The 24,506-nt window shown below is 36.6% G+C and overlaps 1 protein-coding gene across 18 annotated transcripts in view; it reads right to left on the bottom strand.

Moving 5' to 3' along the window:
* Window positions 1-24,506, bottom strand: part of LOC127837082 (neurogenic locus notch homolog protein 1-like) — a 394,957-nt gene that overhangs the window by 262,163 nt on the left and 108,288 nt on the right. For 7 of the 18 annotated variants that reach the window (XM_052363896.1, XM_052363909.1, XM_052363907.1 and 4 more), the window contains exons 2-7: window positions 17,691-17,735; window positions 16,974-17,094; window positions 15,415-15,471; window positions 14,182-14,214; window positions 13,467-13,616; window positions 12,786-12,937 (exon numbers count right to left, since the gene is read on the bottom strand). The exons of 6 other annotated variants lie outside the window; for them this stretch is intronic. In XM_052363896.1, coding sequence (XP_052219856.1) covers window positions 12,786-12,937; window positions 13,467-13,616; window positions 14,182-14,214; window positions 15,415-15,471; window positions 16,974-17,094; window positions 17,691-17,735 — 558 coding nt within the window. The remainder of the gene's footprint in view (window positions 1-12,785; window positions 12,938-13,466; window positions 13,617-14,181; window positions 14,215-15,414; window positions 15,472-16,973; window positions 17,095-17,690; window positions 17,736-24,506) is intronic. 5 more of the 18 variants (XM_052363917.1, XM_052363916.1, XM_052363912.1 and 2 more) reach the window with 5 other exon arrangements.

Here is a 24,506-nt window from a genome sequence, read left to right as displayed (position 1 = left end):
AAGGGTAAGACAATGTGCTTTACAGTTAAAAAAGAGACAAAAACAGCTAAATTTGTACAAAAGGTACATTATTTACAATATGTACAGAACTATATGCATTTATATATTTAAAATACATGTTGCCACCCTGGAGGGTTGGAAGAAGGAGAGATTATATGAATGTCATAAGCACTGACCTTATATACCTCTATGTTAATCCAATGGCGGGGGGGGGATGTTTTAAGTTTCAAAGTTTCAAGTATATCCCTGAAAAAAATTAGGAGTTAAACTATGGACAAGAATTTAATGTAAAATTATTATGTAAAGGAAGATTCAAGTAAATCCCTTCAGTAGATTTTGAGTTATTCTCCGAACACAAATTTACTATGAAATGAACACAAATTTACTATGTAATAAAATTAAGGGTTTATGTTTCAAGTGAATCCCTTATTAAGAAAGGGTTTAAGTTTCAAGTGAATCCATTATATAGAATTAGAGTTATGCTTCGGACAAAAATTTACTTTGAAGTTAAATAAAGGGAGATAATTAAAAAACTAAGGTAGATAGAGTTATAGTATTTGATCACTTCACTCTTCCTAGTAATCATCTGTTTATATTTGAAGTTTCAAGTTAATCCCATCAGTAGATTTAGAGTTAATCCCTTCAGTAGATTTAGAGTTATGCTCCGGACAAAACGGATACAAATTTACTATGAAATGAAAAGGAGATAATTCAAAAACTACGGCGTATATAGGTATGATTCATGTTCACTGCACTTCTCCTAGTTGCCATCTGTTAATATTTCTAGTTTCAAGTAAATCCCTTTAGTAGATTTAGAGTTATGCTTCGGACAAAAATTTACTCTGAAATTATATAAAAGGAGATAATTCAAACACTTAGGTAGATAGAGGTATGGGTCTTGGTCAATGCACTTTTCCTAGTTGCCATCTGTTTATAGTCTTTTTTTTAAGTAAATCCATTGAATAGATTTGGAGTTATGCTCTGGACAAAGTTTCGGATAGAAGGACGGACGGACAGACAGACGGACGGAAAGACGGACGGAGACTATTACTATATTCCCTTTCAAAATTTCGGCGGGGATAAAAAGAAATCTGCGAGCAATACTTTTTACTCACGAATTAGGTAGTCATAAAGACAGCCCTGTTGATACGTTCTTTGTTGTTTATGCATTACTTGTTACCCTAGCAGTTCACACGGTGTCAACAACTCTGACCTAAACATAGGTATAGAGCACTAATGCGCTATTTCGGTGTAGCTGTTTTTCCCAGCTTTTCACCTTAAATGACTTTTACATAACGCCAGCAGACACGCATGAATATATTCGAATAGTGCATAGGCTGATTCGCGATTAAAGCTATGAACTTTGGCTACATCACTGATTCTGTGCGCAGCGTAAAGGATGTATCACTATTCAGAGTAAGGAATTCCGGACTACTCTCTGTTTGTTCAAACAACACAATTTGTGGCCCAGTTACAATTACGCGTTCAAATCCATCTCGCAGAATTTCAGGGTCAGTACTCGTTCACTAAATCGTCCGGGGAATATATTATTAACTATCGAAAAGCACAGTTTTGCTTTCAAGATGAGAAAACAAACAAATAGTTTAGGGTCACGATAAGAGGAAAATCGTTTAATCATCCAACCACAAATGTTTCCCGTACTCGGTCAGCACGTCTGGAAATCGTTCCTAAACGCCTGGATAGGCTGCCCTTATTTACAACTTATACATATTTGCTATTTTGAATTCAATTTTGTATCGAAAAGCATTGTGCTAAAATGTGCCATTTACAATGCGCCCATCATATGTATAGCCCACTCAGTCTGCGCATCTCTCAGTCTGGCCAGGAGATACATAATGAGACCATAACACATTGGTTTTTTTTATAGCGAACAGCATCGCCGTTGACCATACTGCGCAAATGCATAGGTTGGGCTTAAGATACGCATGACGCGTATATTTCGATGGTGAAGAAATACTGTCAGAATAAGGCATGTGGGGACACATATTATGTGTACTCCGTAGTATAAGTTTATCTACTTACGCTAATATGTGGTCTTCCCGTAGTATATGTTTTTATCTACTTACGCTAATGTGTGGTTTTACAATGATAACACACATATCATGCGGTGAACATGCGACTAGCAAGTTAACAAACACAATAATTAAACTTTTGTTTTAAAATTATTTATTTAGAAACGATTGCAAACTTTATTTCAAAGTCAGCATTTACGCCGACTACCTGTTTAAAAGACATTTCTTGTTACATTTAGTTGTTTTTCTTATATTCGGTTTTAGTTATTATAGAGCATTTTTGTTGTTTTCTATTCTATACATGTAGTATTTGGTGAACATATGTTCAACATTTTATTAATTGAGAACTGTGAATGTAAACAAACTTAACCTTCTACTACTAGTATTACTTTGTTAGCACCCGTGAATACAAAAGACCGCCGCTATCAGTTGAGAACAAAATAACGTCTCCCAGACATATCATATTTAACCCCGCTGTAGTAACATACACTATGAACGAGGTTACACAACATCCCACTATACTTGTTTATCAACATCTATTACTAGCCTCAGATTATGAATGACACAAATACGATGCGACTATGACTTTTATTATGCACGAATATACACTTCCGCGAGACGTATTATTCGAAAACCGTTGTAAACTTCTATTAATAACCAATCAATGAAATTTAACATATCCAGAATCCGGGGCCTTATGATTGCAATTATGTAAAGAAATGACCTCTAACTGAAGTAAGCAAAGAAAACGACGAACCTAGTTGACCCTTTTTTTCTATGTGAGAACGCAGGTTGAATGAAAAGTTTGCTTTTTACTATCGTAACTCACTACGTGAGCGTACCCGTCGCTTGGTTTGAGTCAAACACAGAATGAACCACAACATAATTCTAATAATAAATGTATTGGTATTAAACAGCATTGTATTAACTTATCAAGCAATCCACATTAAAACGTGTGCTACGCTGGCCAAAAGACCATAAGACCCATTTTCGCATGACGCGGCTATGAAAGTACGATTTTAATGTTTGAAAAGAAAATTGCATGTTTATCAAATATTCAATTACGACGTATTTCGATGATGAAGAAATAAACCCATAATAGGCCATGTGCGGACACATTATGGTGTTCACTTCCATAGTATAATTTTATTTACTTATACTTATGTATGGTTTGCCTATTATTACACACATTTCATGCGGTGAATATGCGACTAACAAGTGAAAAAACACAATAGTTTCACTTTTGTTTTCAATGTAATTCTTTAGAAACGTAAATTTCAAACTTTATTTCAAGTCAGCATTTACGCAGACTACCTTTTTGAAAGATAATTCTTGTGATATTAAAATGTTTTTTTTATAATCGGTTTTAGTGATTATGAAGTATTTTTGTTGTTATCTATCGTATCCCTGTAGTTATTGTTGAACTCATGTTCAACGTTTTGTAAATTGAGAACTTTGAATATAAACAGGCGTTACGTTGTACTATTGCGTTGTTATCACCCGTGCAATTGGACTCTCCCTTGTTTATGGGCAGCCGCATCTATTAATAGCCTCATACCATAAATGACATGTGCTGAGCAAAAATACTACGCCATTACGACGCAGCAGATAGTGGCATATTTTAATAATTCATAAACAATATCTTCCGCGACAAATCGTTTATTGATTCTTTTCTGTATACGCCCAGTTCATAAATATTCCATTTAACACGATATTCACATAATGTTTCCATTTGTGAATGAATATAGTTGAAGAACTCAACCCTCTTGCATAAATTATACAACTCTTTCTCGCGCGGTTGCGGCAGATGTGGTGAGTATCCGGCTAAGCGTAGTTAACAGCAAACATGCTTGACCTTTTTGGTAGACATGAGTTGTTCGCAAGCGAACAACTAAAAAATGACAATTTTTTAGTGTTCAAGTTCTTCAAAGAAGGATTTACAATGAATTGTGCTAAAAGTTTTTATTGATTAATGATAGAGCAAACTTTTCGCTACGTCTACATGCCACAGTTGTTAATTTGCATTGTTTTACTACCATGTAACTGGACTCTGATTGATGGCTGTTAGAAAATATGATTTTTTAAGTTTAAACCCTGCAATTTTTATTATATTAAATTTGATTTGTATGCATTTTAGGCTATTTCGGTCAAAACACGCAACATTATTCTATCCTAACACCGTTCCAGCCTTCTGTGATCTCGTGCCTTTTTCAGATTAAATGGTTGGCTTGAAATATTATACTGTATATTAGTATTAATGGAAAGGTGAATATGATGGCTGTACTCCTCGAGACCATTACAGGTCCTGGAAAAAAATAGCAACATATTTACTTAATTGTCATAAAGAGGGCTTAATGCATGTGCGGACTTCACAAGCTAATCTGGGAAGACACGTCACGCACATAACGCCCCATTTTCTCAGAGTGCAATTAAAAATTGATTTAGTATAGTAGACGGCGATTTACTAAGCAACTTTAAGGGAGATGTGTTCCCTTTAATGCAAAATGTGAATTTATTACAATTTCTTTAAGTTATGAACACGTTGATAAGACATTTTATTCCTTTCAATACCACTTTCGTTATGACTTGTATCACATTAAATTACATTAAAATGCTGCATATTAGTAAACCTTTTGTGTAAGGTATGGAAATACAGCTCAGTAATAGTCAATGCAATATTTAAATAGATTAAACTATAAGAATGAACAGTTTACCATTTGTAGACACAGAAGGAGGGGAAGATGGAATTGTTGATAGGATTGCAGGGTATGTAACAGGAATCTCCTCCATGTCACATTCCTGTGAGGATGCCGAAGAGTGATGTCCTAAAATGATATAAAATATAACGTAGACTTTTAATCCTACATATAAAACATACAAATCTTCAGAAAATACAGACGGTTTAGTTGTGAGCCCTCTACCTTGATACAATCAATTACGTATGTAGAATATTTAAGCAAAGCGGTTTCCAAGCGAGAAATTACCTTCAGACTTTTCACAAGCACGCACACACACGCACTCGCGCACACACCCGCACATCCGCGTTTTTTAACACAACTAGCACACACACACAAACACATACGCGCGCGCACACACACAAGTACGCACACACACGCATACGTGCACACACACACACGCGCGCTCGCGCACACACACGCACACGGGCTCACACACCCTCAACTGTACACAAACAAGCACACACGCGCACACACATTCACACACACGCGCATACACACACACACACAAACCCGTGCGCACACTCATTTACACGTGCATGCACAACACACGAGCATAAAACGAGCGCGCAACACGCGCGCGCAACACGCGCGCACACACCCCACACACAAACATACTCGCACTGAACCCCTCTCCACACACGATCAAGTAGTTCTTATTATTATATTATTATTATTATTATTATTATAAGTTACCATACAATCTAACGTTTTATATATGTACTTTTTGCTTCTCAGATCACTATTCGTCAATTAGTTTGTGTATTTTCCAGTAAACGAAAGTACGCTTTTTTGTGTCTTTATTGGGGACTTGTCGTTTATTGTTGTTTTTTTCTCATTATTTTTTTTTTTCATTTCTTCTTTTTCTATGGAATATTCATCTGTTTGTATCCATAATTTTTGTTTTCTATTTTTGTTTGCATATGTAGACATCTTATGTCTTATAATAGAATCTAACTGGACAGGTTTTAAAATAGAAACTTACTGGACAAACACACACAAATTATCATTTACATCACCCATCATTTTTTGAAATGATTAAATTATGTACTCTAAATGTATGCATGCACAACACACGCGAATAAAACGCGCGTGCAACACGCGCGCACACACCCGCACACACAAACACACACGCACCGAACCACCCTCCACACACGATCAAGTAGTTCTTATTATTATATTATTATAATTATTATAAGTTACCATACAATCTAACGTGTTATATGTGTACTTTTCGCTTCTCAGATCACTATTCGTCAATTAGTTTGTGTATTTTCCAGTAAACGGAAGTACGCTATTTTGTGTCTCTTTTGGGACTGGTCGTTTATTGTTGTTTTTTCTCATTAATGTTTTTGTTTTGTTTTAAGTTCTACTTTTTCTATGGAATATTCATCTGTGTGTATCCATAATTTTTGTTTTCTATTTTTGCTTGCATATGTAGACATCTTATGTCTTATAATAGAATCTAACTTGACATGTTTTAAAATAGAAACTTACTGGACAAACACACACAAATTATCATTTATATCACCCATCACTAGAAGAAATTTATCATACACGCCTCAATGGAATAGTACTACGAGCACGTGCACAGCATGTTGAACATAATGAATAAAAAAACAAAATACTTCGCAAACATCGAAAAACGCAGAAGTGAACAAAAAACTATACACAAATTAGTAGACATGTTGAAGATATAACAAACAGAACCAAAATACTAGAAGAACAACGTTTATTTTTAGAAACCCTCTATAAACAAAAACATGTTGAAAATAACACCCTTTTTAAAAATACACATCATGCTTTAAATGAAGAGGAAAAAATACTGTGCGACGGATTACTTAATGAATATGAATGTGGATTAGCTCTAAAAGAAATGCAAAATAACAAAAGTCCAGGGTCTGATGGCATCACGATCGAATTTTATAAAATATTCTGGAATGGTATTAAAATACATTTAATTAATTCACTTGACAATTCATTTAACAACAAAAACTTAACTACGCTACAAAAACAAGGTATAATATCACTCATTCCAAAACCTGGAAAAAACTTAGGATCCTTATCAAACTAGCACCCGATTAGTTTACTTAACAATGATTATAAAATTGCAACTAAAAGTATATCAAACAGAATAAAAAAAATATTACCATCAATTATTTCAAGATCTCAATCTTATTTCATTAAAGGACGTTACATTGGTGAAAACGTACGTCTAATACAAGAATGCATAAATTATTTCAACCAACCAAACAATTCTGGTCTCATTTTCTTTGCAGACTTCGAAAAGGCTTTCGATTCACTAGACCATTCGTTCATGTTCTCTTGTTTAGAAAATATGAATTTCGGTGAAAGTTTTATTAAATGGGTTAAACTATTTTATACCGATATTAACAGTATAATAATTAACAACGGCTTTTTCTCAAACAGTTTTAACATCGATCGAGGGGTAAGATAAGGATGTCCACTTTCATCCTCGCTATTTACTATATGCATCGAATATCTATCACACTATATACAATCAAATGAACATATAAATGGAATATCGCTAGAATACGACGAAGAAATTAAACAGTCCCTATTTGCTGACGATGCAACTTTTTTTTTAAACGACAGTAGTGACTCATTCAATAATCTTATAGAATCGCTAACCCTTTTGGAATGGCATCGGGTATTAAGTTAAACAAAAGTAAATGTACTGTGCCCAGAGTAGGTAAATTTAAACAAAGTAATATGCATCTTAAAAAAGAAATGAAATTCATCTGGACATCAGATGAAGCAACAACGTTAGGAATAACCTTTACAAACAATGAAAATGAAACAATTTTTAAAAACATATTGCCTTAACTACAAAAATTAAAAAATTGTTTAAAATCATGGCAACACCGTAAACTTACACTTATCGGAAAAAACACCGTTTTAAAAACATTTGCACTCCCTAAATTTATTTATACACTAACAGTTCTCCCAAATCCACCAAATGATATTATCAACGATATAAAATCAGCAATATTTAATTTCATATGGGACGGTAAGCCTGATAAAATAAAACGAACACAGTTAATTCAATCTGTAGAAAATGGAGGTATCCAATTAACAGACATCGACTCATTCTTGAATGCAATCAATTGCAGCTGGGTTAAAAGATACCTAGATAATACCAATACGAGTAAATGGAAATTATACTACCAGAAAATCCTAAAAAAAATATGGTGACTCCTTACTTTTTGAATGTAACATCAACAATACCATTTTGCGTGAAATTGCAAACGAAAACATTTTTCTATCTAGTGTTTTATCGGCATGGACTAATGCTACTCATAATCTAGAAACCCAAATCACCAGTAAAACTATTTTATGGAACAATAAAAACATAACTTCAAACAATAAGACTTTTTTCTATAAACACTGGTTTGAACAAAAAATTAAATATGTCGATCAATTGTACGATTACAGAATAAAGGACTTCTATTCTTTTGAGAATATATGTTATATATACGGAATACCTTCAAGCAATTTCCTAATGTATTACACATTAATTAAAGCATACCCATACATATTAAATCTACAATTAATACTAATAACACACCATGTACTCAAACATCATTCACGGGAAACATACTTGCAAATCAGAACAAAACAAACAAAATATTTTACAAACTACAAATTAAACACCCAGCAGAAAACTCCAAGATTCAAAATAAATGGCAAAGCCTTCTTCGAGAACAAGAATTTAATTGGAAACAAATATTTATCATGCCATATAAAACAACTATAGTTAGCACACTGAGAAATTTTCAAAATAAATATGTCCATAGAATCATAGCTACAAATAAATATATTTTTAATGCAACCTATCCAACACAAATTTATGTGATATATGCAGCGAACACATTGAAACAATAGAACACCTTTTCTGGGAGTGCAAACATATTCAAATTCTATGGAACCAGTTAACAACATTTCTAGAGAAACAACGATAACAATTATAACTGTCTCTCTTAAATATCAGTTTCGGTGTTTATACTTTTAAAATACCAGAAATTAATAGCACTGTTAACCACATTATCATATTTATGAAATATTTTACATCCAGCATCAAATACAAAAAACAAATATATACTTTCAACTGTTTTATAAACTATTTAAAACTTAAGATCCAAATTGAAAAACAAAGTGCCCTTAACAATGATAAACTACATATATTTGAACAAAAATGGCAACACATTTAACTTTTATAACAAGTCCAGAATGCTTTCTACCAACTTTATGCAACTCATTCATATTCATAACTATTCTGTAGATATTTTTTTTGAAAAAAACACTATATATTAGCATATCCTGTATAACATGTTTAATCATTATTGCTGCTTCATGATCTAACTTTTTTGTGCGATCATATGCATGTATGCAATGTATGTCTTATATTGAATAAAAAAATTAATATTTTACGTAAATTAATTGGTAACTCTATGATTGATACAAAAACATCATATCACAAACGTACAATCTTACGGTGTTGGTGTTCGCTGTGTTGCGACTTCTCGACCGAGTGATCAGAAATGTCATTTTTTTAGTGTTCAAGTTCTTCAAATTAAGTTCTATCCCCACACCGTTCCAGCCCTCTGTGATAACATGCCGTTTTCAGATATAATGGTTGGCTTGAAACATTTAACTGTATATTAGTATTAATGAAAAGGTGAATGTGATGGCTGCACTCCTCGAGACCATTGCAGCTCCTGGAGAAATCTCCGTCAAACATTCCGGTAAGGATTTCGTAGAGTGATGTACTAAAACGATATTAAATACAACATAAACTTTAAATCCTACACATAAAACATTAAAACATTCAAATCTTTAAAAATTAAGACGGTTTCGTGTTGAGCCCTGTCTCTACCTTGATACAAACATACGTAAATTACTATTTTAGGAAGTTACACACACAAGCTAGAATATTTTAGCAAAGCGGTTGCCGAACGAGAAATTACCTTCAGACTTTTCACAAGCACATCGACTGAACGTCACCCCCTCAATGGCATGTCGGCACTTTGTCCAGTTTTCCGGCCTGCCGTCGTCGGTACAGTTGTACATATAATTTTCCCCACAGAAAGAGTTCAACATGATGTCGTCCTTGAAGCATTTACAGGTCACCTTAAACAGCGGATTATATAATAAAGTAGTAACCTTCAATTTTTCGTTGAGTATAAACGCTTTGAACCACATATTTGTATACACATTGATACAAAAGCTTCAAATCATCGCACTTGCATATCGCATCCTTATCACGTCGCATTAATTGAATCGAGCCGCGTCATGCGAAAATGGGTGTTATGTCTTATTCGGCCAGCGAAGCTCCAGATCAGCCCGCGCTATTGCGCAATCTGTTCAGGAGCTACAATTTCGGCTATGAAGTCACGCAAGGTTTTGTGGTCTCATAAGTTTACGTATGCGCAGGTTGATCTTAAGCTACCCTTTCCGGTATGAAGTCACACGAGGTTTTGTAGTCTCATAAGTGGACCGATACGCAGGTTCATCTAGAGCTACCCTGTCCGCTATGAATTCACGCAAGGTTTTGTGGTCTCATAAGTGGACGGATACGCAGGTTGATCTTAAACTACCATGTTCGCTATGAAGTCACGCAGGGTTTTGTGGTCTCATAAGTGGACAGATACGCAGGTTGATCTTGAGCTACCCTGTCCGCTATGAATTCACGCAAGGTTTTGTGGTCTCATAAGTGGACAGATACGCAGGTTGATCTGGAGCTACCCTGTCCGCTATGAAGTCACGCAAGGTTTTGTGGTCTCATAAGTGGACAGATACGCAGGTTGATCTGGAGCTACCCTGTCCGCTATGAAGTCAAGCAAGGTTTTGTGGTCTCATAAGTGGACGCATACACAGGTTGAGCTGGAGCTACCCTGTCCGCTATGAAGTCACGCAAGGTTTTGTGGTATCATACGTGGACGGATACGCAGGTTGATCTGGAGCTACCCTGTCCGCTATGAAGTCACGCAAGGTTTTGTGGTCTCATAAGTGGACAGATACGCAGGTTGATCTGGAGCTACCCTGTCCGCTATGAAGTCATGCAAGGTTTTGTGGTCTCATAAGTGGACGGATACGCCGGTTGATCTGGAGCTACCCTGTCCGCTATGAAGTCAAGCAAGGTTTTGTGGTCTCATAAGTGGACGGATACACAGGTTGATCTGGAGCTACCCTGTCCGCTATGAAGTCACGCAAGTTTTGTTGTCTCATAAGTGGACGGATACACAGGTTGATCTGGAGCTACCCTGTCCGCTATGAAGTAACGCAATATTTTGTGGTCCCATAAGTGGACGGATACGCAGTTTGATCTAGAGCTACCCTGTCCGCTATGAAGTCACGCAAGGTTTTGTGGTCTCATAAGTGGACGGATACGCAGGTTGATCTAGAGCTACTTTGTCGGCTATGAAGTCACGCAAGGTTTTGTGGTATCATAAGTGGACCGATACGCAGGTTGATCTAGAGCTACCCTGTCCGCTATGAAGTCACGCAGGGTTTTGTGGTCTCATAAGTGGATGGATACACAGGTTGATCTGGAGCTACCCTGTCCGCTATGAAGTCACGCAAGGTTTTTTGGTCTCAAAAGTGGACGGATACGCAATTTGATCTTGAGCTACCCTGTCCGCTTTGAAGTCACGCACGGTATGATGGTCATATAAGTGGACGGATACGCAGGTTGAGCTGGAGCTACGCTGTCCGCTATGAAGTCACGCAATGTTTTGTGGTCTCTTAAGTGGACCGATACGCAGGTTGATCTGGACCTACCCTGTCCGCTATGAAGTCACGCAATGTTTTGTGGTCTCTTAAGTTGACGGATAAGAAGGTTGATCTGGAGCTACGCTGGCCGCACAAGACAAAATAACTATTTTCGCATTCCGATGATCAATAAATATATATAGGATACTAAATGTTTGGGATAAAAAAGACAACCCTTGGCAAAGTTCACGAGTGTCCTCATCGACAGATGGATATTACTCTTCTCAACAAAGGATGGTTACTAGTTTTAACCACTAGTATCTGCCTTAACAAAATGTGTCCGTGTCTGTATCAATTTCTCATATTCGCACTGAACTGCTTTAAAGATAGGACATATATGTTACATTTGAATAAGATCAAATTTAAACACACTGATTTATATGCAAGCATCAAGCACACGTTGTTTGAAGGAAAGATTAAAACAAAATACTTGATACATGCTTAGAAGGAGAGGGGCGAAAGACGAGGTATGTGAATTATCACAACACGAACGGCAATGGTTTCCACATATTTTCATTTCCATAGCAAAGTTAATCTTAGAGTACAAGGATACCAAGCAAACATGTGTGTTCTTAAAAAAAGATAATCCATACATTTGAAGAAACCCACATTTCCGCGTAACGAAAACAAACGTTTCGTTTTTTTGTTGTAGTAAATTTCATTTGAGTTTTGGCTTGTCTTCCCAAGTAAAATGAGGTACAGTTGACCTTTTAATGTCAATTTAGCAATATATTTTATAATCGACAAAAACTTTGGAAAATACAGATTGACATAGTGACAGTCTCCATCTAAAGTTACTGTCTGGTATGAACGCAGGTCAACACTCAGAAAATTTGTCGCACAGAAGATCATTTTTGTATTTAAACAAGATCTATGAAACAATCCTAGTGACAATTATTACACTCGTTGTTATAAGCTTTCAAACACTCGATTGCAATAAGCCTCGCTCTGGGAAAACAGGGCTTAATGCATGTGCGTAAAGTTATGTCCGAGATAAGGGACGAAATTTTCCACTTTTATGAGATTTTTCATTTAAAGAAGGGTTCTTCATAACGAAATTCAATTAACGCAGAATGTGTCGTCCCTTATCAGACTGTTCGGAATGCACCGGCCTATTTGGGACGATAATGTACGCACATTCATTTAGATCCGTTTGCCCAAAGCGATGCTTATAAATGGTATTGCAACAGGCGTCACTAGAAGCAGACTGGTTTTCTTAACTTACAGTCTCATTCATTCGATCCTTACAAGTCTCTCCGGTCCATCCCACCAAACACGTGCATTTCGGTGCGTACGTATCACCTTCGCCACCTTCGCAAAATAATTTCCCGCCGTTGCGACACTGATCATCCGGACGCATATGCAGCAACGTGCAACCTGAAGGAAAGGAACAAAAATCATCCCAGTTGTATAATGAGCCTCGTTGTGGGAAAACTGTGTCTAACGAATGTGCTTAAAGTGTGCGTGAAGTGTGCGTGAAGTGTGCGTGAAGTGTGCGTGAAGTGTGCGTGAACTGTGCGTAAAGTGTCGTCCCAGATTAGCCTGTGTCGGACGACGCTTTTTGATTTTAAGGAATTTTTCGTTTAAAAGTAGTCAATGTTAGCAAAATCCAGTTTAGGTGGAAACCGATGTCCCAGATTGCACAAACTAATGTTTTGCGACACTTTAAGCACAAACATTAATTCCTGTTTTCTCAGAATTCGACCTAAAAAATATCGCCCCTGGAACACCGGAAGAGGCTACAGGCTATATTTTAAGGTACTCTGGATCTAGTTTAATTGTCAACCAATCAACTTTAACACTGGCCGTAATAATCAAAATAATAATAATAGCTCGGCGTTAGTAGATATCTTCGGCAGACGAAACTCTTTACACTGCATAACAGCAATCAAATAGCGAGGCTTACACATGATTTTTTCTGCTTCTGTTGTGCAAGGCGATTGATTGCCCAGATGCTGAGTCATGCTATTGTAGTCCAGACACGTGCCGTTGCCGTAGCAATCCATACACTGGCCGATGCAAGCCCAGCTAGGATTATCGGCACAGTTGCGATAACCTAATAAAATAAATATAACAATGGTAATGACATAATAACAACATTACCTACGAAGAAATTTTGTATCCAGAACAACATATTTTACAACTTATGATTACCGTTATTTTATTTATAATAATTATGATAACTATATTAATTATTATTTGCAATCGTTATAGTATGCTTAAAGTAATGATGCTTTTTCTGTGAGTAAAATTTTGCCCTTTATATAAAAATTAAATTTCAGTTAATCCTCGTGCATTAGTTATCCTTACTTTTATATTGCATCAAGCCACAACTATTGTTTGAGTTATTTATGTTTAATTGTTTTCATGTTAATTCTGTGCAATAATTTCAGCGCTAAGATTATTAAATAAAAAAACAACGGAAGAAACACATGTTACACAGAGAAATATTTTTTATTTTTTTTTGTTTTTTATTTAATATTCAATATAAGACCAGTTTGGTTTCATTTTCCTTTTTCAGCGTTTCAATTTCGCGCTTTTGCTCGAAGATATCACTTTCGAGGATTTCGATCCGGCGGATGACATTGCCAAGAAGAGAAATATTATCACTCGAAACATACCTTTATGGCCTTTAGTTCTCGAGCAATCAGGTCCTGCAATAATTAAATATGAATGAGTATACACATATCCCCTTTACTGTTCTCGTATACATAACAAGGCATATTCAACGATGATTAATTGAGTAAATATATGTATATGCTCGTTCAAAACATCTATAATACTAAAAATACAAAGGTTAGATATAACAATATCTTATTTTTGATGCTTATCATGTTCGATTGATTTTAAAACAAGATCCGCAAGTCACGTCGAAGATTTGAGTAATTTATGTTCTTGACAAATTTTACTCAGTGAACATTGCACAAGGAAGTGCTATCATGTCGTACCAAAATCATATCCATCGGACACAACAATGTGTAGTTAAAGTCCCCGGTCATAGCTATATATATGGGCAGAATCGTAAGAAAACATGTTTTTATTGAGGGTATCACTGAAAATCCGGTTGAAATCGGTTGAAAACAAACAATTCAGTGATTTTTATTTTGGGTCGTGTACGGTAAAGTACAAAAATGACCTAATAAATATTCATGATTCGACACGTTAATACAAACCTAAACAAACAAAATTGCGGATACGGACGAATTTAGCGGAGAGAAGGTAAGAACAAATGCAAATACATCTGTTACAGACGGAAACTGAGTCGCAACGGTACGTTTTTGCTAAATCTATTTATTTATTTTACATAATTGTGCTAATAATGTTAAGCGAAAGCTAAATATAGACATAGTTTGCATGACTCGCAATGCTGCAATGATTTCGCCTGTTGCATGTATTTATGATCATTTATATACTATTTTATCGAACCAAACCCGATTTTGACCAGGTTTTCGATGTCTTCCTCGATAAAAAAGATATTTCAATGAATTTATGTAAAGTTTATTGCTCGCTTAACGATTTATATGCAAAACAACGATCTATTCCGCGAACTGTCACTTTAAACATGATCTTTTAATTGCATCAATCCATTGGGAAGATGTTATTTTCTTTGTTCGTTCCTTATTTTCAAATAAAGTACACACTATAAAAATACAAGTTTATAGTACACAATATAAAGTCTACCATGTTCATCCTAAATGACATATTTTGCGACTGACATTTTTATTAAGTTCAATCTTAATAATATAGAGTCGATTTTGCAAATGTTTTTACAATTGTTTTAGGTTCCGCATGTTTTATAATAAAAGCCTTCATAAGAGTTAAAATTATTTATTACATAAAATCGTTTGTCATACCTTCAGAACGTTGTAATGCTCCGACAGTGGCATTAATGGTCAATTTGCACTGTTTCACTAAAATAAAATTATAAACCCTGTAATTGTACATGCATGAACCTTTAAATGCTTTACAACAATGATGCAAATAACTGATATAAATTGTTTTACAAAACAATAAAATATTACAAACAGCATCTACAATCGTGTATTTTAAGATTATATTAGTCAAGTCATGTGTCTTATGCCATATGCGCAAAGTCTGGTCTAGAGATTACCTTTCGGCTAATGAGATCACGATAGTTTGCGTAACTTGAAAGCGGAGAGCGTAGCTCCTGGCCTAATTGCTCAATGGCATGCGACATACGACCTAGATTCGCACGACGCGAGTAATATAATATCAGTGCATCGTGATTGAATTGACTGACTATTGATTTGCTATCTATAACACTAATAAAAATGGTTTGATAAAAAGAGAATACATGGTTGCTTACCTATGTTTACATACTGATATTGGATGAGGATAATATAGGCAAAGGGACTAACAAATACTAACAAAGAACGTTTAAAAAGTTAAAATAAAACCTCGCAACCAATTGGCGAATAAAAGTAATGCACAATATGAACATGAGGCTGACTGATGACATCTACAAGGATCGATTGATCATTGCTCATAAGAAAGAGTTCAAGATTTAGTAACATATAATAACGATTAAGACTTTATTTCACTCGTGAAAATATTATTTTCTATGATCACTGGTGAATTAAAATCAATAGTCCACCGAATCGAACCAATTTTCTTTTAATGTTATGCTTTTTGTCACCGTTTATTTATTGTTAAATACTTTAGCTGAAGAATTTCGCTTGGATAATGACGTCATTTCGTTAAAAAATGACGTCATTTCACAGTAAAACAGTGAATGACGTCATTTCACAGTAAAACAGTGAATGACGTCATTTCACAGTAAAACAGTGAATGACGTCATTTCACAGTAAAACAGTGAATGACGTCATTTCGTTTAAAAAGGACGTCATTTCACAGAAAAACAGTGAAAATTTTGACTGGCATTTTTCACTGTTTGAAACAGTGATTTACCCGTTTTAATTCATTGTTATTTCTCTTTAAACCACATAAAAGCATAAAATAAACAAATGTTGATTGTCGTAAGTCTAATACGAATGAGCCGCGTTCAGGGAAAACAGCGAAAAGCATTTATGAATGTGCGTACAGTGTCGTCCTAGATTATCCTGTGCAGTCCGCACAGGCTATTCAAAGACGACACTTTTTGATGTTGTGATATTTTTCGTTTAAAAAAAGTGTTTAAGCAAAAATCCAATTAAAGCGGAAGTCGTCATCCATGAACAACCTTTGCTTTTTTCAGAAACCGGCTTTAACTGTGTTACGTAATTGGACTGCGAGGACCACACTTCCATCTAAAATGCGTACATTAACAATGGATGTAAGCATACATTCCCTCGTTTCCTTTAGTTTTAATTTTCCCTTAGCACAAAATATAGAAAGAAATAGGAAAAAAGTAATTTCAGTCAAACAGCTACGCCGAAAATCAACAATTTCTTACTGATATCTCCTGTCGAATCGCGTTGAGTTATTTCACTGTGTCTGTCGGTTGACGCAAACGTTTTTGGGACGCATAGGCCAATCAACAACGTCACGTTTACGACGCTGGAGATACGTGTACACTGAAATAAATGATTGGATTCTCGGTCTGTGAAATCTGGGCCTAATGCAGCCCGCACAGGCTGATCAGAGACAACTCATTCCGACTTAACTGGATTTTTGTTGAAGAAGCGGAATGGAAAAAAAGCACATGCATGTAGCCCAGTTTTCCAAGAACAAGGCTCAGTCAAAGCAAAAGCAAATCAAAAGGTCGGAAGCTAAAACCATAAGTTAATTCCCTTAAAACCATACGTACGAGAAAGACATCGATACGCAAGATTAAATACACCGGAAATAACATAATATCAGTGCCGGTTCTCATAAAGTGCTTTTGATCTCAAAAACAGACTTTTATTTTTTATGTCATTATTGTATTGCATATAAGTAAGCCTAGCAAACTAGGTAAAAATCTATTGATCTTCCAATAATACGGAATTGAGTGTTTCTTATGTCAACCCGTGGAAATCGATACAATCGTGTACAAAATAGTTTTGAACTTCAATTGCATTTTATATCCACACACAATCAATTCCAAAACTAGTAACATGATTCAAAAGACCAAGATGCCAAAGTAAATAAGACCTGAATAATTTTACAAGAAAAAAAATAAATTACTCACACAACGCCTCTTATATTCTTTGCTGCCTTGTGAGCCTTTGTCTTCCTGCAAGTATACATACATTATGTTAAGATCAATTACAATCACCATAAAAAAGTTTACTCTAGGGACAAAGAAATAAGTTTTTTGTTTTCGTATGCGTGCGCCGACGTGCAGGTATGATCGGATAGTCATGCGGTCGTACGTGCGTACGTCCAGGCTAGCGTACAAATATAAACGAAGTACAACTTCAGCTGGAAACAATCTTACTTAAACTTAATAACACAGATAAAATAAACTCTGTCGCCTGTAGCCTCGTCTGTTGGTAGAATATTGTGTCGTATGTAAGTGTGTCTGCATGTGCCCCATTATGTATGTGTCATTTTATTTGAGCAACATGTGTGCGTGGATACGACTGCATTAGAATCTGTGCATGTGCCCTTGCATACGTCTGCATTAGAATCTGTGCATGTGCCCTTGCATACGTCTGCATTAGAATCTGTGCATGTGCCCTTGCATACGTCTGCATTAGAATCTGTGCATTGCCCTTGCATACGTCTGCATTAGAATCTGTGCATTGCCCTTGCATACGTCTGCATTAGAATCTGTGCATTGCCCTTGCATACGTCTGCATTAGAATCTGTGCATGTGCCCTTGCATACGTCTGCATTAGAATCTGTGCATGTGCCCTTGCCACCGTCTGCATTAGAATCTGTGCATTGTCCTTGCATACGTCTGCATTAGAATCTGTGCAAGTGCCCTTGCATACGTCTGCATAAGAATCTGTGCATTGCCCTTGCATACGTCTGCATTAGAATCTGTGCATTGCCCTTGCATACGTCTGCATTATAATCTGTGCATGTGCCCTTGCATACGTCTGCATTAGAATCTGTGCGTTGCCCTTGCATACGTCTGCATTAGAATCTGTGCATTGCCCTTGCATACGACTGCATTAGAATCTGTGCATTGCCCTTGCATACGTCTGCATTAGAATCTGTGCATGTGCCCTTGCATACGTCTGCATTAGAATATGTGCATGTGCCCTTGCATACGTCTGCATTAGAATCTGTGCATTGCCCTTGTATACGTCTGCATTAGAATCTGTGCATGTGCCCTTGCATACGTCTGCATTAGAATCTGTGCATTGCCCTTGCATACGACTGCATTAGAATCTGTGCATTGCCCTTGCATACGTCTGCATTAGAGTTTGTGCATTGCCCTTGCATACGTCTGCATTAGAATCTGTGCATTGCCCTTGCATACGTCTGCATTAGAATCTGTTCATTGCCCTTGTATACGTCTGCATTAGAATATGTGCATGTGCCCTTGCATACGTCTGCATTAGAATCTGGGCATTGCCCTTGCATACGACTGCATTAGAATCTGTGCATTGCCCTTGCATACGTCTGCATTAGAATCTGTGCATTGCCCTTGCATACGTCTGCATTAGAATCTGTGCATTGCCCTTGCATACGTCTGCATTAGAATCTGTGCATTGCCCTTGCATACGTCTGCATTAGAATCTGTGCATTGCCATTGCATACGTCTGCATTAGAATCTGTGCATGTGCCCTTGCATACGTCTGCATTAGAATCTGTGCATGTGCCATTGCATACGACTGCATTAGAATCTGTGCATTGCCCTTGCATACGTCTGCATTAGAATCTGTGCATTGCCCTTGCATACGTCTGCATTAGAATCTGTGCATTGCCCTTGCATACGTCTGCATTAGAATCTGTGCATTGCCCTTGCATACGTCTGCATTAGAATCTGTGCATTGCCCTTGCATACGTCTGCATTAGAATCTGTGCATTGCCCTTGCATACGTCTGCATTAGAATCTGTGCATTGCCCTTGCATACGTCTGCATTAGAATCTGTGCATTGCCCTTGCATACGTCTGCATTAGAATATGTGCATGTGCCCTTGCATACGTCTGCATTAGAATCTGTGCATGTGCCCTTGCATGCGTCTGCATTAGAATCTGTGCATGTGCCCTTGCATACGTCTGCATTAGAATCTGTGCATGTGCCCTTGCATACGTCTGCATTAGAATCTGTGCATTGCCCTTGCATACGTCTGCATTAGAATCTGTGCATGTGCCCTTGCATACGACTGCATTAGAATCTGTGCATGTGCCCTTGCAAACGTCTGCATTAGAATCTGTGTATTGCCCTTGCATACGTCTGCATTAGAATCTGTGCATGTGCCCTTGCGCGCCTGCATTATTGCTGAATGTGTTTGTGACATGTGCTTTCGATGTGTGCTTCCGAAGTGTGTTTGCAACGAGATCGACGTGTGCTATTGCCCTGTGCTTGTGTCGTTTTTGGTTCCGTTAACATATATGTACGCGCATATTACCGTATTAATTAATTTTAATAAAAGCATTTTGCGAACGACAAGCATGTAACAAACTTAATGTTTCTTTCATAACTTGACATTTGTAACAGAGTCCTCATGTTATAAACAAAATTAAGTACATTTATATTGTTTCTCTATTCACCAACTATTTAGAATAGATTTAGTGCACGCAATTATTAAAGCAATGTCCTAGTTGCAAATATTGCATGCATAAAACAAATCACGATACATTGCTCTTTCAATTACACCAGCTCATAAATCAGTAATTTTCAAAAATAAAACATTAAACATACGATAAAGAATATAAAATATTCTATATCCAGGGATTTAAAATAAAATGATACTCATTACAATTATTATCAGTTCCGTAATATTAACGAGCGTAAGAACTTGGTCAATTAAAGGAATGTATGTGCATCAATCGAATTGGAGTAACCTTACATGTAGTAAGGCATTGTACCATTGATTCGATACCGTACATAGTTGTTAGAACAGACGAGTCCAGATAAAACATGATGTAAATTGCATACGTGTGTTATCTTACGGTCTATAACTTTAAACCGATAAAACCGAAACCTCCTTTTCATTTATGTATTAGTTCACATTTCTCTCGAGGTTGCTTCTGAGATCACAAACACTCCTCGAAAAAATGTAAGACCCAGCGTTATTTTATCTTTAAACAAGATGTGTTTGTGAAACACTTTGTCCCCCCATATGTTTGACCTTTGACCTTGAAGGATGACCTTGTCATTCCAACACTCAAAATATGCAGCTCCATGAGATACACGTGCATACCAAATATCAAGTTGCTATCTTCAATATTGCAAAAGTTATGGAAAATGTTAAAGTTTGACGCAAACAAACCAACAAACAAACAGGGCAAACACAATATGTCCTCACTTGGGGACATAAAAAGAAGTACATTTTTGGTACGACAAAAAGCAATTATGGAAAAAGCCAATGTTACCGTCTTTTCACGGTAACTCATTTAATACCCTGACCTTTATTAATTATTTCACAAACTGTTATCATGTAACAATAATCATACTATGTAACAGTAACCACATTGTATCAGTGCCACAGATATGGCACATTTCTAGTTAGTACAATACAAAACAAGCTCAGGATTGGCCATTAACACCACTTCCGGCCTTTTAATTGATATCATACAAGAACACGAAATAGACCAAATCCCAACAAAGCAAACACGGCTAATAAAAACATGTTAGCTTTTGACACAGTTAATGACAAAACATGAACATTTCAGAATCTTTGCCAGCGGCATCGAGAAAGTGAAACCGGAAGTTTTACACCAAAGCACCTCCTAGCTTTAAAATTCTTTTTTTTTTCGTTTCGTGCCTTGCTTATTTTTTCCTTCAGATGTTTCATAATATCAGATGCGTAGTACTTGTGTGCCTTGGGTTTCTGAGAATAATAGCCGATTACTAAATGGCAATTAAAAAAGCACATACGCATTTCAGCTTTTCTAATTGGAATTTACCAAAGAGCATCAAGTGCGTGTGAAAAGTAAGTAATTGCTTCAAGTTCGCGCTCGAGGTTCATCATACAAACGAGCAACTGGAATAATAAGTTGTTGTTCTGTCCACAATTCAGTCGCTTGACAAAGTGCGTACTTTGTATGCGAGAAAGCAATTAAAAATTCGTTTCGTTTATTGGCAAAAACGGCAAAAGTATTGCCTTGGGCAATAAACAAAAATTAAAACTAATATGACCAAGACACACATACAAGTATCATATATACAGTCATACATACATAAACCCGCATATTATATGCCTATATAATATATATATATATCAAATACGTATATTCAGAGTTCAACCAGCAAGCAATGCATCACGTAAAATCATTGCATTATGACAATATTTAGCAACGCTTCTGATTTTTCGTTCAGACCTAGACGACATGAAATTAATAAACATATTCATAGAAGGCTAGGAAGTACTTACCAGGTATTTTTCCTAATGTCAGTAAAAGCAGTACAACATAACAAGAAATGGGATTCAGATTTAATAGTGTTTAATGAACATAATCTACACCCTCTATTACTGCGATCTACATTTCTGTATCTACCCGTTTCGATTTCTAGATTATGAGAGCTCAGACGTAGTCTTGTAAGGGATATTCTTGATTTTTCATTCGATACATAATCTAAATAGTCCTCATAATCAACAGTACTTTTAAAGTTACAGTAGTAAGATAACTAAGGCATATTTGATATGGATTCTAACCATGTTTGTTGGAACAAAGACTTCAGAGAGGTTCATTATCAATTTGAAGTGAATCGGTGTATAAATGAAGAAATTATAGTAAAAGGCAATTTTGGATGGGCGTGGCCTATGTGGGTGTGGCCTGTTGTGGGCGGGGCGCCCCAGGGTTGGTAATGGGGCCATACATAGTTGAGATTGACCGTATTGTAATAAGAGAAGTTCAGTATCAATTAGAAGTGAATCGGTGTAGAAATGAAGAAATTATAGCAAAAGACAATTTTGGGTGGTTATGACCTATTATGGGCGGGGCGCCCCAGGGTTGGTAATGGGGCCTTACATAGTTGAGATTGACTGTATTGTCATAAGAGATATTCAGTATCAATTTGAAGTTAATCGGTGTAGAAATGAACGCCATGCATAGTTGAGATTGACTGTATTGTCATAAAAGAGGTTCAGTACCAATTTGAAGTGAATCGTTGTAGAAATGAAGAAATTATAGTAAAAAGCAATTTTGGGTGGGCTAGGCCTATAAGGGTGGGGCGCCCCAGGGTTGGTAATGGGGCCATGCATAGTTGGGATTAACTGTTTTGTCATAAGAGAGGTTCAGTATCAATTTGAAGTGAATCGGTGTAGAAATGAAGAAATTACAGTAAAAGGCAATTTTGGGAGGGCGTGGCCTATACGGGCGGGGCGCCCCAGGGTTGGTAATGGCGCCATGCATAGTTGAGATTGACCTTATTGTTATAAGAGAGGCTCAGTATCAATTTGAAGTAAATCGGTGCAGAAATGAAGAAGTTAATGTAAAATAACATAAAAAATGAGTGAAAAACACTGACCCGGCCCCGCCCCAACCCGCATAACTTTTGACCCAGGGGTCAGATCAAAATTCCGTCACAGTCACCGTCGCACATATGCTCATAGCTACCATGTATGTAAGTTTCAATGTTCTAGTGCTAATAGTATAGGAGGAGCAGGTGGCCAGGACGGACGGACGGACGGACAGACGCACATCAATACAATATCCCTACTTTTTCACCGAAAAACGTGGGGATAATTATACTTCTTTAAATCGACTGGGATAATTATAAGATACCCATTAACAGTGGCGCCGGCGCGTTAATTTACGTGTTTCAAGGCCTAATTTCAGGTAATGTGGGGCATACACCATTCACCAAACCCGCTGAAGATCTGCTGCACCCTAAGTAACATTTTTATCCAAACACTTCATGAGCAAATATCGCAAACGCTATATGGACTGTCACTCTTATTGGTGACACAGCTCTTTGAATAAGGAACGAATTGGGGTATTGGAACATTTGAGTCTCGCTCTGGGAATAACGGGCTCAGTGCAAGTGCGTAGAATTGTCCCAGATAAGCCTGTGAAGTCCGCACAGGCTAATCAGGGACGATACTTTCCACCTTTGTTTATTGAATTGTTCGTGTTTTTTTAAGGAAGCTTCTTCATCACAAAAATCCTGTTTAATCTTAACGTGCCCTCCCTGATTAGCATGTTAGGACTGCACGGGCTAATCTGGGGTGACACTTAACGCAGATTTATTACGTCTCCTCTATTGTAAACTGTCGAACAGCTTTTTACTTTTTACTTGATCAGCTGGAACTGACTTATCGAGGATAAAGGTGACGAGTTTTGGTAATACATAAAACATGATTGCACAAACCATTCATTTTACTTAAAACCATCGGACAAACAACTGCTGACGAACAGAAAGTCGCATCGATTTATGTTTTACAACTGGCAAATTTAGAGTACATTGACGTATTTTTTTTATCATATTACAAGATGAAAATCGATAATATAACAACGATCGCATAAACATAAGCTTTATACCATCGCTATTTTAGATCAGATTTGTTTTTTCCCCAAAATTGGAGAATATGTTTTTTATCAACTACGGAAAATTAAAATTGACGAAAAATGCGATATTTTAGAATTATTTATGACAAAAGGGAGGAAATAATAGGATAAATAGAATATTATGTGAGTTTCGGATAAAGATCAAGTTTATTATGCGCGGCTCGAACCATGGTAGCGCTCAGCAAGCCTCGTGCTTACATGGCTCTAAGCCTCGCATGATAAACTTGATCTTTATCCCAAAACTCACATAATATTCTCTATATATTTACACACAAATTTCTGTAAGAGCTTCGGTCTGGGTAAACGGGGCTGAATGCGTGGGCGAAAAGTGCCTTTGCAGGCAACACAGGCTTATCAATGGCGACACTTTCCC

This window comes from Dreissena polymorpha, chromosome 7 (assembly GCF_020536995.1).
Source record: "Dreissena polymorpha isolate Duluth1 chromosome 7, UMN_Dpol_1.0, whole genome shotgun sequence".
NCBI classification, from domain to species: Eukaryota; Metazoa; Mollusca; class Bivalvia; order Myida; family Dreissenidae; genus Dreissena; species Dreissena polymorpha.
This window is presented reverse-complemented; position numbering and strand designations above follow the sequence as displayed.